This window comes from Poecilia reticulata, linkage group LG5 (genome assembly GCF_000633615.1).
Source record: "Poecilia reticulata strain Guanapo linkage group LG5, Guppy_female_1.0+MT, whole genome shotgun sequence".
In the NCBI taxonomy this organism is placed as follows: Eukaryota; Metazoa; Chordata; class Actinopteri; order Cyprinodontiformes; family Poeciliidae; genus Poecilia; species Poecilia reticulata.
The window spans coordinates 33,514,130-33,529,126 of NC_024335.1; the positions used below are offsets into that span (position 1 = coordinate 33,514,130).

At 39.2% G+C, this 14,997-nt stretch overlaps 1 protein-coding gene across 7 annotated transcripts in view; it reads right to left on the bottom strand.

The window, feature by feature from the left end:
- Positions 1 to 14,997, bottom strand: part of chl1b (cell adhesion molecule L1-like b) — a 140,853-nt gene that overhangs the window by 20,043 nt on the left and 105,813 nt on the right. For all 7 annotated transcript variants that reach the window (XM_017304927.1, XM_008410607.2, XM_017304928.1 and 4 more), the window contains 9 exons: positions 13,607 to 13,731; positions 13,231 to 13,332; positions 12,786 to 12,983; positions 11,337 to 11,407; positions 10,407 to 10,629; positions 8,479 to 8,594; positions 8,196 to 8,400; positions 7,942 to 8,064; positions 3,232 to 3,411 (listed from right to left, as the gene is read on the bottom strand). In XM_017304927.1, the coding sequence (XP_017160416.1) occupies positions 3,232 to 3,411; positions 7,942 to 8,064; positions 8,196 to 8,400; positions 8,479 to 8,594; positions 10,407 to 10,629; positions 11,337 to 11,407; positions 12,786 to 12,983; positions 13,231 to 13,332; positions 13,607 to 13,731 (1,343 nt within the window). The remainder of the gene's footprint in view (positions 1 to 3,231; positions 3,412 to 7,941; positions 8,065 to 8,195; positions 8,401 to 8,478; positions 8,595 to 10,406; positions 10,630 to 11,336; positions 11,408 to 12,785; positions 12,984 to 13,230; positions 13,333 to 13,606; positions 13,732 to 14,997) is intronic.

Consider the following 14,997-nt stretch of genomic DNA (forward strand, 5'->3'; position numbering starts at 1 on the left):
GTGCTTTGGAGTTTCTGTGCTGATTAATTTTTTTGCAAAGCAATAAAAGCTGGGTAGCTCTTGAATTGCTACAAAATAAAGCTGTATTTCATTCAGCCCACTGGCTGCAATGTTGACACCTTGAGATGCCATGAGACCTAAATTCTGAACATCATGGCATGGAGTGCATCCCAGTTTTCCCTGTCTTTCATATAACCATTCGTTTTAGCTTTTAAACTGGTTCTATTGATCCTGTGTCCAGACAGAGGGATCATGACCTGTTTGTTCTGAAGATCCTGTAGCTTACACTTCTCTTCCTAACATGGCGCCTCCTCACCCTGACTCTCATACTGATAGGAGGAACCACAGAGCTCTGTTAGGTTAAAGCTCATTTTCTGAAGWTGGGATAKTTTTCCTCCAACAGGTTCCAGAGGAATCACCTCAAACCAGATGTTCGACTGGATTTTATTTCACTGTCATTTGTGAATGTTAAGAGCCTCATTTTCAACAGGGGAGCTATAAAGGTTGAACAATTTTATTATTTTGGAGAAAACCTCACCAACATCAATATTTACACTAAATAAGAGGCAAAACAAAATTGTTTGATAAAGAAAAAGCCTCTCAGACTCTGAGCTCAGAGCTCCAAACTTTTTTATATCAGACAATTAATTTAATTTCACATAATTATCGCGGTAGAAGCCATTTATTTGTTAAATACTTAATGACACATATTTACCGTGTTTGATGTTTGTTGTAAATGACGTACTGTATACTCAAAGAACGAGGTAATTAGTCCAAGTTTGTCATTTATTGAACGTTCAGAAACTACAGCGGCTGTGATGAGCCAATGCAAAAGTAAAAAAAAGGTAAAACAACCTGAACAGGTGATCAACTCTAAACCACTCCTACCTTTTTACTCTCGGTCTCTGTCATTTAAGCACACCTGTTGCTATGGCAACCTCCTGCGCTCCACAAGCCGAACCGAGATTATGTTAAAAACATAACAACYAGTCCGTTACAATATTAGGTTTGCAGGCTTGATATTTATTTTGCGATTATTAATAAGCGCTCCCCCGAACACAGCGGTGGTTGATTAGTTAATTTTAAACTCCTGCTCTGCTCTGTTATTTTGATAATGGAACCGAAACGCACAGAATTGCGCAACACCTTGCTGAAACAATAATCACTGAGATTATTATTGTTGTTAGGTCATAAATTTGAGCACGTTATGTTGATTTTTTTGTTGTTGTTCTTTAATAAAATTACGAACGTTTTGATAAGGAGCCAGAGGAGGAAGTGCTGGTCTCAGTGTCCTGGTGGCGTTCAGTTTGTCACCTAATGTCGCGATCGACATATTGGGCCCTGCTCTAGCAAAGCACGAACAGTTCAGAAACAATATGAAATGAGTAAAAAAGCTATTTATTAACTGATTAAGTCGTGTTTTAGATTGTTCTTGAAAAAGTGGGTGAACTCGCGGCTGTACAGTGAATCCATTGATTTTCTTTTTACAGCAGAGAGCCGCTCCTCTCTTGAGGGTACTGCGTACCCCCGCTAAATCTTTTAGGGGCCGTACCCCCTTACTTTCTGCTAATGAGTCAAATTGAAAGTATCATGGAGTCATCAGCCTCATGACATTAACACTGACATGAAAAATAATATTGAAGAAATAAATATATCGAATCTAATTAAAAACATAAATAAGTGATGTTATTTACTGTTATGGTCTGTAAGATATATTTATTCTCAGTATTAAATATATCTCAACAAACCCATGGCACTTCAACAATATTATTTTACCTTTTATCTGGAAAGAGTGTGTTTATTCTTGCCATACAGTACTCGGCATTAATTATTGCTTGAAAGGTCTTTCCATACCAGTTTATTCCTCTGTATTTACTTTAGTTTCTTAGTTTCTTCTTGCATTTTGCTTTTCATTCATTTCCATTTAGTTTCATTTGATTAGTATTATCCTCTCTTGGTTTATTGCTATGTCCACTTTAGTTTCTTTCCTGTTGCTAGATTTATCATTTATTGACGCTCACCACCAGTAATCTTCACTCATCACCTGCTGCGCCGCCTAATCGCCATAATGTGTTTCACATCATGTGTTGATTTTTCACTGTTCAGCGTCGGATTCTTTGTTTTTATGCCATAATTCACATCTAGTTGGTCGCTCCATTTTATGTTCCGCTTCTCCTGTTTCAGAGTTTTGCGCGGTTTTTTTTTTTTTTTACCCCCTAAGGTGCGCAGTGTTCAGGAAACGTATCTATGGGGCAAAGACAGACTGACATAAACCTTTCAAAACAACGGAAACAATTTTGGTATTCTGATTATTGAAATTTAAAAGTGCTGTGGTACCGTTGTTCTATCACACCCATTTCATACCGGACCACTTACAGCACCGGTGTTAACGCTATAAAATGAATGCCATCTATCGTGGTATCACCCATGGAGGGATTTCTTTATTTAAATGAGTTTATTTTTCAGAGGGATACAACGTCAGGGTATCGTGATTTTAGTAATTACATGTTTATAAGAGCGATTTTCTGTTGTCCTTCCATGGAAGCATGCAGCTTTCAAACGGAAATAAAACACTTTTTAATATAAGTTGCTGCTTTGACATAATCAGAGAACTGCCAAAATATGTGTACATACAAAAATACCAGACAAAGTGAATTACAGCAACGTCATCAGCCGGTGCAACGCTGAACTGATGCGGTGAAGCTACCAGTAGCAGGAGCGGAGCTGCGCCAAGAAGTTACAAACATTGAATAGAAGGAGAGCTGCCATCGATACAGTTGCAGCCAAGCATGATTTAATGTTACACAATAAAATTTTACCAAGTTGCTCAAAGTCTAAACTGGTATTGTTGTTATAAGGTGTAAAGTTAACCTTCGACCAAAGGAATCCCAGCGCCCCCCTGCCGTCCTCTGAACGCCCCTCGGAGGGCGGTACCGCCCACGTTGAGAACCGCTACTCTAGAATGAGGTGGTGTATTTCGCAAAACTGCACTGGAAACTTTTTCTGCATCAAGAGTCACATGGTCAACAGGAAATGGTGGCCATGCGGATGGTGGTGTAGCATGTTCTTAATGACTTATCACAAACTTATTCATGTGTGATTTTAATTGTGTTTCTTATTGAATAGAAACTACAAATGCAAAATTGTGTTTTTCCAACATTTGCGGAATATCAACAAAGTTTTGCCCATATTTGTAATGGAAATGCAGCTATCATCTAAACTGTCACTCACTTGTTTCCAGGGCGGTGGTGCTCTCCTCGCTGACAACGGGCCCACAGCCAACCGCAGTGCAGGAGCGAAGATACAACTTGTATTTGGTCAGAGGCTCTAATTCATGCAGGATCCACTTGGTGGTGTTAGGGTTGCTGATGTTCACAGCCTGCAGAGGCCCAACTTCCTCTGTGTCGTTAACTAAAGAAATTAAAGGAAATACAGCTTTAATTCTGGTAGGTTATCCAGTTATAACCATCTAGTTGCTGACTGAAAAACTTGGAAGATTTTTTGCTTCTTTTGTTACCTGCAGAAAAACAGTAAGTAGAAAAAGTGCTGGTAAGAAAAACTTTAAACCAAGATTTTTACTGAATATAAATAATTTGGATTTAACTTAATGTTCTTCAGATGATAACAACTCACAAAGAAACAAGTAGATAATTCACCTCTTATTTCTTTTTAAAAAATGAACTCAGTATGTTATCTAATGTCCATTTAAAACTCAATCGTCTTTGTGCTTTTGATGTCTGCTTTCTGATTGCGTCTCATTTTTCAGACTGTAAGGCAGCCAGCTAGGTATGAAGATGACATTTATGTTCTTAGTAACAAAAACAAACCCAGCAGGTGTTAAGGTGACCTTTGCTGTGGAAGAGGCGCAATGTTTTTCCTCACATTAAGAGCAACAGAAATGCTGACAGGAATGCTTCAGTATGAATTCCTTCCTCATGGGGACTCCTCTTCAGTAAAAATCTTGATTCTTGTTGGGTTTTCTTTCAAGGGATGAAATTGTCTTTTTGGCAAATTATGCAATCCAGACTAGAGCAGGGAGAAAAAAAAAAGCTACCAGCCGTATGTTTCCATCTTGCTAATGCTTTATGTTGTAACTTTCCCAGAAACCCTGTGGCCTGCCAGCTTGTGTTCTCTATCTTGTACAGTGAACTGGCGAAAGGCTGCAGACTCTGGCTCGCACACTTGCAACAAACAACAGCAAGTCTAAATATTCTTCAGCCGGCGCCAAACACGGTTGGCTTTATGAAGTGTGAAACAAGCCAGGATTTTGCTACACAGAATGAACCAAAGCCAACGTTGTTTTCGACTCCCACTTCGAACAATATTTCAGTTCAGAGCAGTGCAAGCTACACTAGACTGGTTTGAAGTGTTCGTATTGTGCCTCAAACCCATCTGCACAAATACAAAAGCTGCAAATAAAAAAGGAATGATACATTCAGCAGGGTTGCATTTTAAACCCAAATGATACATTGAAACAAAGAATTAAGCAAAAATTGTGTTTTCAGTGGAATTCTGATTAAGGAACTCCTTAAAATTTCCTGGCATGTAGAACTTTGCCAGTAAAAGGACCTTGTTAGATAAAAGATAACTGTATTTTCTAAGACATACAGACATATATTTTCTAAGTACATATACAGCTTGTACAGTGAAAGCGCAAGAAACATTAGATTGGTAAAGAATGAGGCGTGGGCGGGTTGTACTGAGGCCCACCACAAGGTGGCAGTGAATCCCTGAAGTCTCTTGCTCTACTTAGCCAGCCCAAAGCCAGCCCTAATTTTGTAATTACACATTGTTTAATTACATGTTGGTAAAGTTTATTAACACCACAGTTAAGATTATCACATAGTTTTCAACAAATACTATTTGATATAAAATTAACTGGTCTTATGTAGACTCTGTTTTGAGAGGGAAATGATGAGAGTGATAGCAATTTGGTGCCAACATGCTAGTTGCCTTGCTAGTTTAGCAGTCAGCTAGTGTATCCTGAGTTGTTTCTGTCACGTTCTATATTAATGGTTATGGATCCATCCACAGGAAGATTTATTGAATTTAGACTTACTGTTTTGTGTTTAGGCGTTCCAGGCTGTTCTTGTATATTGTAACTAAGTTAAAATGATGACTGTGTTTTGTAATATATTAGCTCGCCGGTCGCCGCTAAATTTAAGATTTTAGTTTAGCTAGTAAATGTCATTGGGAAAACATTTAAACTAAAGCATATATAATACCAGACAGCTGTAATGTTGGATTTCATTGCTTTGGGACAAATAATAATTAAAACTTCGCACACAGTAAAATGCCTCTGTCTAATGTTTGTTTAAGTACAGAAACTGTGATTCTTCCCAACAAAAATAAACTGTTAGCAGTGATTGTACCGAATCAAAGAAATAATGGAATATATGCAGAAGACTGAGGGGTGTGTTTACTTATATGATATATACTATATAATGAAATAACAATCTGATGGCAACTTTAAAAAATAAACTACTTCAAGGAAATTTGTCAGGGATTCAAATCCTGTTTCAGACTCTGAAAAGTGTCACAGCAGACATTCATCAGAAACCTGTAGGATCTGATATTACTGCTGAACAGATGTGCTAGAGCTTGAGACGCCACTTGTGTCATTGATGATACTCCCAACAGCTGGCTGCATTATCCTCAACATTTCATACATGACTTCCATCAAGGGGACTTCAACAAAAAGTCACACTTCAGAGAGCCTATCAGCCTAATTGCTGTGGCGTGCCACCAGAAACGTCCTTTCCTGAAATGCAGCCTGATACCCGGCCCTCCTGTGCAGTGACCAAATCACACCCAATTAGCCAGGGAAATGCTGCACTACGACGTTATTAGAAGTAGGTCATTACCTTTGTTACCTTTGTTGCTTAAGATCAGTATTTGGACATGTGATGTGTCTGGATAATGTCCTCAGGAACTGCAAGCTAAGGTTATTCAAATAGGGATATATTTGAGTCAGGAAAAGCAGATTCTAATGGAATGAGCCAGAACTGCTCATGACTGTGACGTAAAATACCTACCCTGCCCAACATATCCTGATATCAGGATGAATATGTTTTTCTATTAAAGATCAAGGGCTGCATGCACAATCAACAACAGGCCAGAAACTCACCTTCTGTCTTTTCAGACATCCCTCTTAAAACCAATGTTAAAACCTATACATCTATAATCTAATTTAGGCTGGATCGAGTTTTGATCTCATGGTATACCATCATTTTAAAGGTTCTGGTTTCAAAACTTCTATTTATTATTTTGTATTTTCTAAAAAAGAACCAGATTCTGAATCATTTAAAATGGTCTCTCATTTGTTAGCTTGAACAAACCAAAGGTTTCTAATTCCCTAAGTGTTATGGTAGATTGTTTTTTATGTATTATTAGTGATGACAATAGCATATGGATAAACTCCTTCTTTGAAAACACTGTTTGTATCTAGCAAAGTTGGATAAATGTGGAAAAAAGCCAATTTGTGATCCTTAAAATAAAGCAAAAATGATGTTATGCCAAACTGATGTCAAATTTTAAAAGTAGGTCTAAAAGTCAGATTTTTCGTAAAGCTTTTAGTTAAGACTGGCTTAAGTTATTCTGACCCATTTCTGTAACAATGCTCCCATAGGCTTAGGCTTCTGGAGGACACACTGACCATTTTTCATAACTTTCTTCTTTTACTACTCTTCATTTTACATTATTTGCTGTTAGGTCTCTGTTATTTCTTCCCCATTGAAGCTACACTTGGTCTAGCATTCCGTTGAGTTGTGGTGCCTTCCTGGCTGAGGTAATGCTGCCAACAACTAACTGTTTTGCCTCTTCTGCTGTTAACTTTTTACTTTTTATTAACATAGAAAGTACCCCTGTGCATCTATCTGATCTTTCTTCTTCGGTATCAGTCTTCGTATTGAAAACGGTTTTGATTCTGATGTTGGTTTCTTCCTGTTGAACGGGGGGTTTTCCTCTCTACTGTCACCACATGAATGCTCTGTATGAGGGACTGCTGTAAAGTTAACATATAGTCTGAATGTTTGTCTGGGAGGAGTGAAAGCTGCAAGTCAGTGATTTGCTGCTGGGTTTCCTCAGATAGAAACTTTTTGAACAGTTTTGAATAATTAATCAGCTTATTGCAGTGTTTGATAACTTGGATCATGTGGAATGTATGTGTGACTGAATTGAAGTAATGTTTTTGTAAATTGCTTCTAGACGACATTCGTTGTGAATTGGTGCAATATAAAGAAATTAAATTGAGCATGAGCGTCATGCATTACATCATGATATAAATTTTTGTTTTGAAATTTTTGTGCCAACACTATGCTTACTTAAAACATTAGTTTTAATGAAGATCACACAATAGCTGCATTTCCATTAAAAATGTGCGCAAGACCTTGTCAATGCTCCGCTACTGTTAAAAAAAACACAATTTCGAAATTGAGGCGTTTCCATTAAATAAGAAACAAAATTAAAATCACACTTGAACAAGTTTGTTCACGTATTTCCTATCATCGCCTTCTTCTTTGTGGTTTATGCCAGTAGTAACATGCAATTGCTGATCTTGTGTTTTACAAAAGTGTTTCCTTTGCAGTTTTGGGAAACATACCAATTTTGAAATGGTAAGCCACCTCATCCTAGCACCAAAACTTTTGATCAAGAACAAGTTGTTTTGAAATTGGCATGTTTTCATTAAACAAGTTTAAATTCAAAATGTCAAGGTAGTCAATGGAAACGTAGCCAGTGAGAACCTCATACCGGACTAAACTTAGTCCCATCTAACAAAGGAAGCATAAACTAAGCATAAACATCTCATGTCTTTTAAACTAGGCTCATAATATTGTTACTGTTCGAAAACTGTAAATGCTTACATATTTATGCACTTGTATTTATAAACTTTGTGGTGGAAGCATAAGAAGAAAGCATGTCATTTTCCTGAGTGATACATACTGAGCTGGTACTCCAGCAGATATCCTGTTAGAATCCCATTGGGCTCCAAAGGAGGGGCCCAGGCCAGAGACACAGAGTTCCTCTTTACATCTGTGACCCTCAAAACTGGGTTTTTCTCTGGGACTGTGGGCGGAGAACAAAGCACACACAATAAGCACTGTCGGCAGCAGTAACCTACTTTCTTGGTTATTATTGGATGTTTCCTTCAGAGGCTGTGAATCAATGCGCTTCACGCTGCTTTTCCAAAACCCTACCTCCCTCTGGGGTTCTGAAGTTGAACGGATGGCTGCCCGGACCGTTGCCTCGCCCGTTGAAGGTCATGACAATGAGGCTGTACTCAGAGAAGGGTGTCAGGCCCGGCACGGTGGCGTGGGTTCGATCCCCGGGGAACGCCAGAGACTGTTTGTCTCCGTGGCTTTTCTTCGAGTCCACCAGGCTGCGCAGGCGCCACCAGTTTATCTGAAGAAGAGGACAGGCGGTTTTACGTTATACACATGTTGGGAGCAGCAAAGTTGTGGCCGCTCCTCTTAAGCTTACCCTGTAGCCTCCCAGATGTCCATGGAGCTTGTCCTTGTGGACGCGTGTCCAGGTCACTCTGACGGCTGAGCTGTTCATCACCTCCACAGCTACGTCATCAGGTGCAGCAGAGGGAACTGCAGAGGCAAACACACACGTCAGAATCAGTAACAGTTTGAGGAACTTTTAATAATCTACAAAAAAAACACACTTATGATTCACAAATGTTCTCTCATGGATATCTATAAAAAACAGACCTAGAGGGTAATGAGCTAGCGCTACATTAATGACAGCACACAACACTAAGGAGGAGTCATGACCTGAGGTGACCTCCACAGGACAAGTCCAGAAGAAGGCTGAACACAGGAAGTACAGGTTTGTGTGACTCCTAGGTTTAAGCCTCAGAAAAAGTCATACACTACACAGCCCCTCTAACCCCCCATCCACAACTTACCCCCACTTCCTACCTGACCCAGCTAGAGCCAAGCTGTACCAGAACATCTAAACAAGATTAAGTCCAAAACCAAAACAAGCTGCCTCTTCTCTTTAATGAGTTGAACTATCCACAACATCACAAAACATGAAGAATGTTTCACAGTGGGGATGATGTGTTCAGGTTAATAATGTGCACTTATTTAACTCAATTTTATTTTACTTCATTAGGACAGTGCACATTAATCTATATTACCACAATTCATGACAGTGTCAATATTCAGGAATTAGCACAATAGCTAAACTTCACCCCTTGTCCTAAGTAAGCAGAAAAAACCAAAAGTGTCACCATGGAATTCACAGGACAGAGCACAGTTTACATAATTCTATTAAAAGAAGTAAAAAAAAAACTGTTACACAAAAAATAACAAACCAACAGACATAAACAGGATATAACCCTCTGCTATAAGCAGTGGAAGTCATTTTTATGGGTCCATAACTACTTTGCTTTCTACCAATGCTTGAGTTTATTTTTCTTTTGGATTACAACACCGCAGCAGAAAATGCACACAGAAATGAGAAGATGCTCCCTTCAAACTCCAACATACTGCGCTTCACTGCAAAAATGGAAGTAATAAATAAGATGGGCTGGATTTTTTATATTTCATGTCTGGATCTGTGAAGTCTGTTCATCTAAAGCAACCAGCTTGAGACTTAATTACAGTTTTTTTCTCCATTTTCCTCTCTAGTCCAAACTGTACAAACTCAATTCTCACACTATTAAATTTTTTTATGAAAGCAACCATTTATCAGCTAAGTGTCGGAATGTTTTATTTTCTTTAATTTTGTGTCTTGTTAATGGAAAAAAATGTGTGAAATGAGATTTCATACAGTGAGTGATACATGAGCAGATAGCCTAAGCAGCATATTCATCATAATGTGATTCATCTTTGAGCAGAGTTTAGCTTTAGATGACTCTGCTCTGGTATCTCTTCATTTATTTATTTATCATATCTCAACAGTGAAACATGGCGATGGTGGTGAGGATGATTTTCTTCATTTTATTCTAGGTTATTTAATGTTAAATTCTAATCTCTAATTATTTTTTAGCATGGATTTTATTTTCCTGTTGAAAAAATGATAAATTAGGGGTTTTTTGTATGTTTTTTCCCCCCATCTTTTTTAAACCCATCTTTTTTATAGCGCAACCAAGTAACCACAAGTGACTTAAAAAAAGTTTGACTTTTCATCATCTATTGCCTTGAAATTGGTCTCTGTCTTTTTAAGAAGCTCCTGCTCTTTACAACAATTCCTGGTCATCACAACAGCGCTTCTTTTTGATGAGAGACTGACATAATATGATATAAATCTAAAAAAGTGAATTTCACATAATATTGTCCCTTTAAAAAGGAAAGAGAAGAAATCTCTGAAATGTATCCTCGTTAACTAGCTCCTTGCTGCACCGTGAAGTCACCTAAGACTGAAACATGAACGACAGTAGCTTCCATCAAACTCACAGTCCTCTCCTGAGTATCCGCTCACAATTCTGGGCTCAGGCCCCCAGCCCTGGTTGTTCCTGGCCTGGATCTTCACCTCGTAGGGAACGAAGGTGGGAGTGTTCCGCACCACAAACGAGTGCCTCTTCACGGTGTGCTCCGTCCACTCCTCCTGCCCGTCTTGCCGCCTGTAGCTCACCTTGTACTCCAGGCCAGGGCCGTTGTGCTCGATGGGCAGCAGCGGCTGGACGGCCGAGACAGGAAGAATAGAAAAGTTTCATTGAAGTTTTGTCATCGGTTGGTGTCAAATCCCAGAGTGTGTGGTGAGATGCACATGGCTCTTTGGAAAAATTTCATCACAATGTGTAATAAAACAATGGAGCCACTGAGGTGGTCCGTTTTGTTTAATACAGACACCACAGATGAAAAGATTCATCTCCTCACAGGACTCAAGAGTGTGAGAAATAGAATAAGATGCCATTATCCACAAAAGCAAATCATTAACAGTGGAAAAGTTGAAATCCACAAGTGAGGGTCTACATTACCGAGACAGGGCAAGTAGATAATAAGTGAAGGAGAGATTCATCTTTCTACAATAAAAGCCAAATGGATGACTGCCAATGTTAAAAGGTTTTCTTTTCACAGCCTTCCCTTTTGCTTTCTAATCAAAGAAAAGGAGCCGCGTTCAATAGAAACATATTCACAGTGATCCCAGATAAGAAGGTTTTTCTTCAGATCTTTGCGGAACGTGGAAATATCAAAAATGGACAGTTTCTGCTTCTTAAATTATTGCTGCTGGCAAATGAAACATTGATAAAAACTTCATCTGTGATCGCTGAGAGGAATTCTATGAACTGAAGAAGAAGGAGGCGTGGGGTTAGGGGGAAAGGTAGGACGAATTGCAGAATATGGAAGTAACAAGGTAATAAAAGGCCAGGCTCTGCTTCTTACCTCCCAGTTGATATTCATTTCATGTGGCAAATGACCTTCGATTTTGATATTTTCTGGGTTCTTGTCAGGGGCTGTAAAAAAGAAAGGATATGGATTTTTGTCAGCATTGTTAGTGGGAGACATCAGCAGTGAAAGAGCAGATTTTCAACAAGAGTGGCAGGAGTGGCTCCTTTTAACAGGGAGGATCTGCAGGTTTCAACAAGTCACATTTCAGATGTTTTAAGACCCTTTAAATGCCACCTTAAATTAAATTTAAGACAGAAAAAACTATAAATATAGGGGATGGATGGGGGAACTTCATTGCATAAAAAGAAAGCACAGCAAACACTGAACGCAGGTTTGTGACCATGATAGAAGGAAAATATCTAGCCAACTAGCTAACAAAGTTAGCGGTAGCTTCAACCATCTCATTTGAAACCGTCTTCTGCAGTTCATTTGAATTGTTTTTATCTCCAAAGTTAGTGCAGCAAAAGTTTGAAAACTTTCCTTGAATATGCTCGATTTTTACTGTGGAAAAGTACACGGACCCTGGTTTTTACTAATTGAAGACATTTTAAGACTTTAATTCTAGCCAAATTACCGTATTTTCCGTACTATAAGGTGCACCTAAAAACCTTCAATTTCCTCAAAAGCTGACAGTGCGCCTTATAATCCGGTGTGCCTTATACTATATATGGACCAATATTGAGCCACAACAGGTCTAGCAACAACAATAAGCAACCGTCGACTTTATTTTCGCCCGTAGAAGAAGAAGTGCGCGGTGCATGCTGGGATAGTTGTTTGACTGACCTATCTATCTACTGACCTGATAATCAGGTCGTCTGCAGGTAATTTAGCACCACGTTCTCCACGAACATGCTGTGCGCGAACGGAGAAGGGTGACCATCGTCCGGTCACGCACCGGCCCAGTCGCGGAAGGCTCTCCTCACCAACCCGAGTCGGACTGTTTTGTTGACATTCTTTATGTCAACAAAGTGGCTTTAGATATTCATCCGGGATGCTTCAACTAGCACCCGGATAACGGACCAAGGGACAAGCCCCTATACATTTAAAGCTTGGGGGATCGGGGAAAGAGAGACAGAGACTGCGGCGGCAGTGTATCGGTTGGTCTGTGTTACCCAAAAAGCAGTTGGGGCAGCCTACTATATAAAGTACTCGGGGACCATTTCCTTATTATTATACATCCACATTTGTAGAGTACGGAACAAATTGCGTCTCGTATACATTCAATACGGGACGGGTGGCAACCCTAACTGTAGCGTCCCTTATAATGCAGTGCGCCTTATATATGAAAAATGTTTTAAAATTGGCCATTCATTGAAGGTGAGCCTTATAATCCGGTGCGCCTTATAGTGCGGAAATACTTTTTAAGGATGCTTAAAGTTTCCTGACCTGGAGTTGTCAGGGAATGTATCACATTGTGGAATAACAGAGGAGGGCATGTCCCACCTGACGGGGGGGTCTTGTATCTCTCTGTGGGTTCGCTGGGCAACCCAGCTCCGATGGCGCTGATGGCGTAAACACGGAAGCGATACTCAACGTGACCGTGGAGCCTGAGAATGGCAGAGTTGTGGTTCCCAGGGACTCGGAGCAGCTCCTTCCAGTTTCCTGGCTCCCACTTGTTTTCCTCAAACTCAATGACGAACTCTGGTGAGAAACAGAAACATAATCAAAGTGTCCCGTTTATAAATGATCACTTATCTGACACGCTCTGAGCGGAGCACTCCTGGCTTCTCTCTTTCTCTGGGGCACAAACCACAATTCATGTTTGCATTAATCAATAATGTATTTGAGATCCAACACTTTTATTATGTACGCAGCACGATGAGCAAAAAAAAAAAGTCCTAATGCCGTTCCCGCTTTGCTTCTTTAATGTGCATTTACACCTACGTACCAGTAGGGGAGCTGTTGTGGTCATCCCTGGGGATCCACTCCAGCTTTACACTTTTACTCTTGTACTCAGATAAAACCAAGTTCTCTGGAGCGACAGGGACATCTGGAAATCAACCCAACAGAACAAAACAAAATCACACAACGGGGCATCAATCTCTGCTAGCAAGGAAAGGTCAAAGCAGCAAATGTTCAATCAAGTTGTCCCGAGTCAGAGGATGTGGAACGAGCTGAATTGAAGGCGCTGTGTGTTTTTGGTCGAGAGGCGTCAGTCGCGTCTTGTCAGACACGGTGCTGCTCTGTGTTTTCTGACATTCTGATCTCTTCACAAACAATAATGCAGAGCTGTGTGGTTTGCTGATGCTGTGGCATGTGCTCACCTAACACCATGAGGAAGGCTGAAGCTGTGTCTCTGTCCAGCGGAGTCTTCGCCACACAACTGTACACACCCTGATCTCCATGGCTAATGTCGCTGATGTTAAGATAGTCGTCCTCCATGATGTATCTGTTCACAGAGACGTCCAGACACAAACTCAGCAATGAACCAGTATTAAAATCCTTTCAACTTTCCCACCTTAATTTATTGTGAATAGGAACAAAATATGATGGATGTTTAATTATTTTATCACTAAAAATCTGAAAAGTGAGTCATGCTTATTTATTCACCCCCTGATCTCTGAACCCTAAAATAAAATCCAGAGCAACCAGTAAATCACATGATTAAATTCATGACTGAAATGGCTATTACTACTCAGTACAGAAAGTACTGAGTGGCAAGTAAAGAGCCACTGGTAAAAAAAAGCCTTAAGAAGTCTCAAGTATGAAAACAGTCCAAAACTGAACTTTTTGGCCTACAAACAGAATGCTACACTGAAAATGTTTACCAAGTGTTTTTTTTTCCCAGTTTCTAGTGCAAACAACTTTCCAGCAAGATACAGCTTGTTTTAAGCCAACAACTCCTTAGTACTGATGAAAAGTACTTGTTCCACTGACAGATTATTTCACTTATAATATGAGAGAATATCTTGTTAAAAGTGAAATAATCTGCCAGTAAAACTAGTACTGTTTTTTATTTTATTAATGTTAATAAATTATTAGGTAACACTTTATTTGAAGGGGGGTGAATAAGACTGTCATGAAACTGTCATAAACATGACATAACTCCTGTCATGAACATGAATAAGCCTTCATGAATATTTATGACTGTTGTCATAAAGTGTCATTCGGTAAATTATGACACTTTTAATACAAAGTTGACATTATTCAAAATGTCTTTGTTATGACAACTTGACATTAGCCAAGAAATCATTAATGTTTAAACTTTACCTTTAATAACATAAAGTTACCTAATTTTTAAAGTGCAATCAGTAATACTTTTGTATCAAATTTATAACAGTAATGATTTACTGGTTAATGTCAAGTTGTCATAATAAAGAAATTTTGAATAATGTCAACTTTGTATTAAAAGTGTCATAATTTACCGAATGATGCTTTATGACAACAGTCAAATGTTCATGAAGGCTTATTTATGTTCGTGACAGGAGTTATGTCATGTTTATGAGAGTGGCATGTCAATCTTATTCGCCCCCCTTCAAATAAAGTGCTACCAATTATTGACTTAAAACAAACTCCTATATCTTGCTGAAACGTTACTTGTAAGTTAATTCTGTTTGCACTGAAAACCAGACCAAAAAAACTTGGTAAGATTTTGTGTGGTAGTAAAAGTCCACTGCTCATTACTGTGAACACTTTAAAAACTGTGAAAGATGTT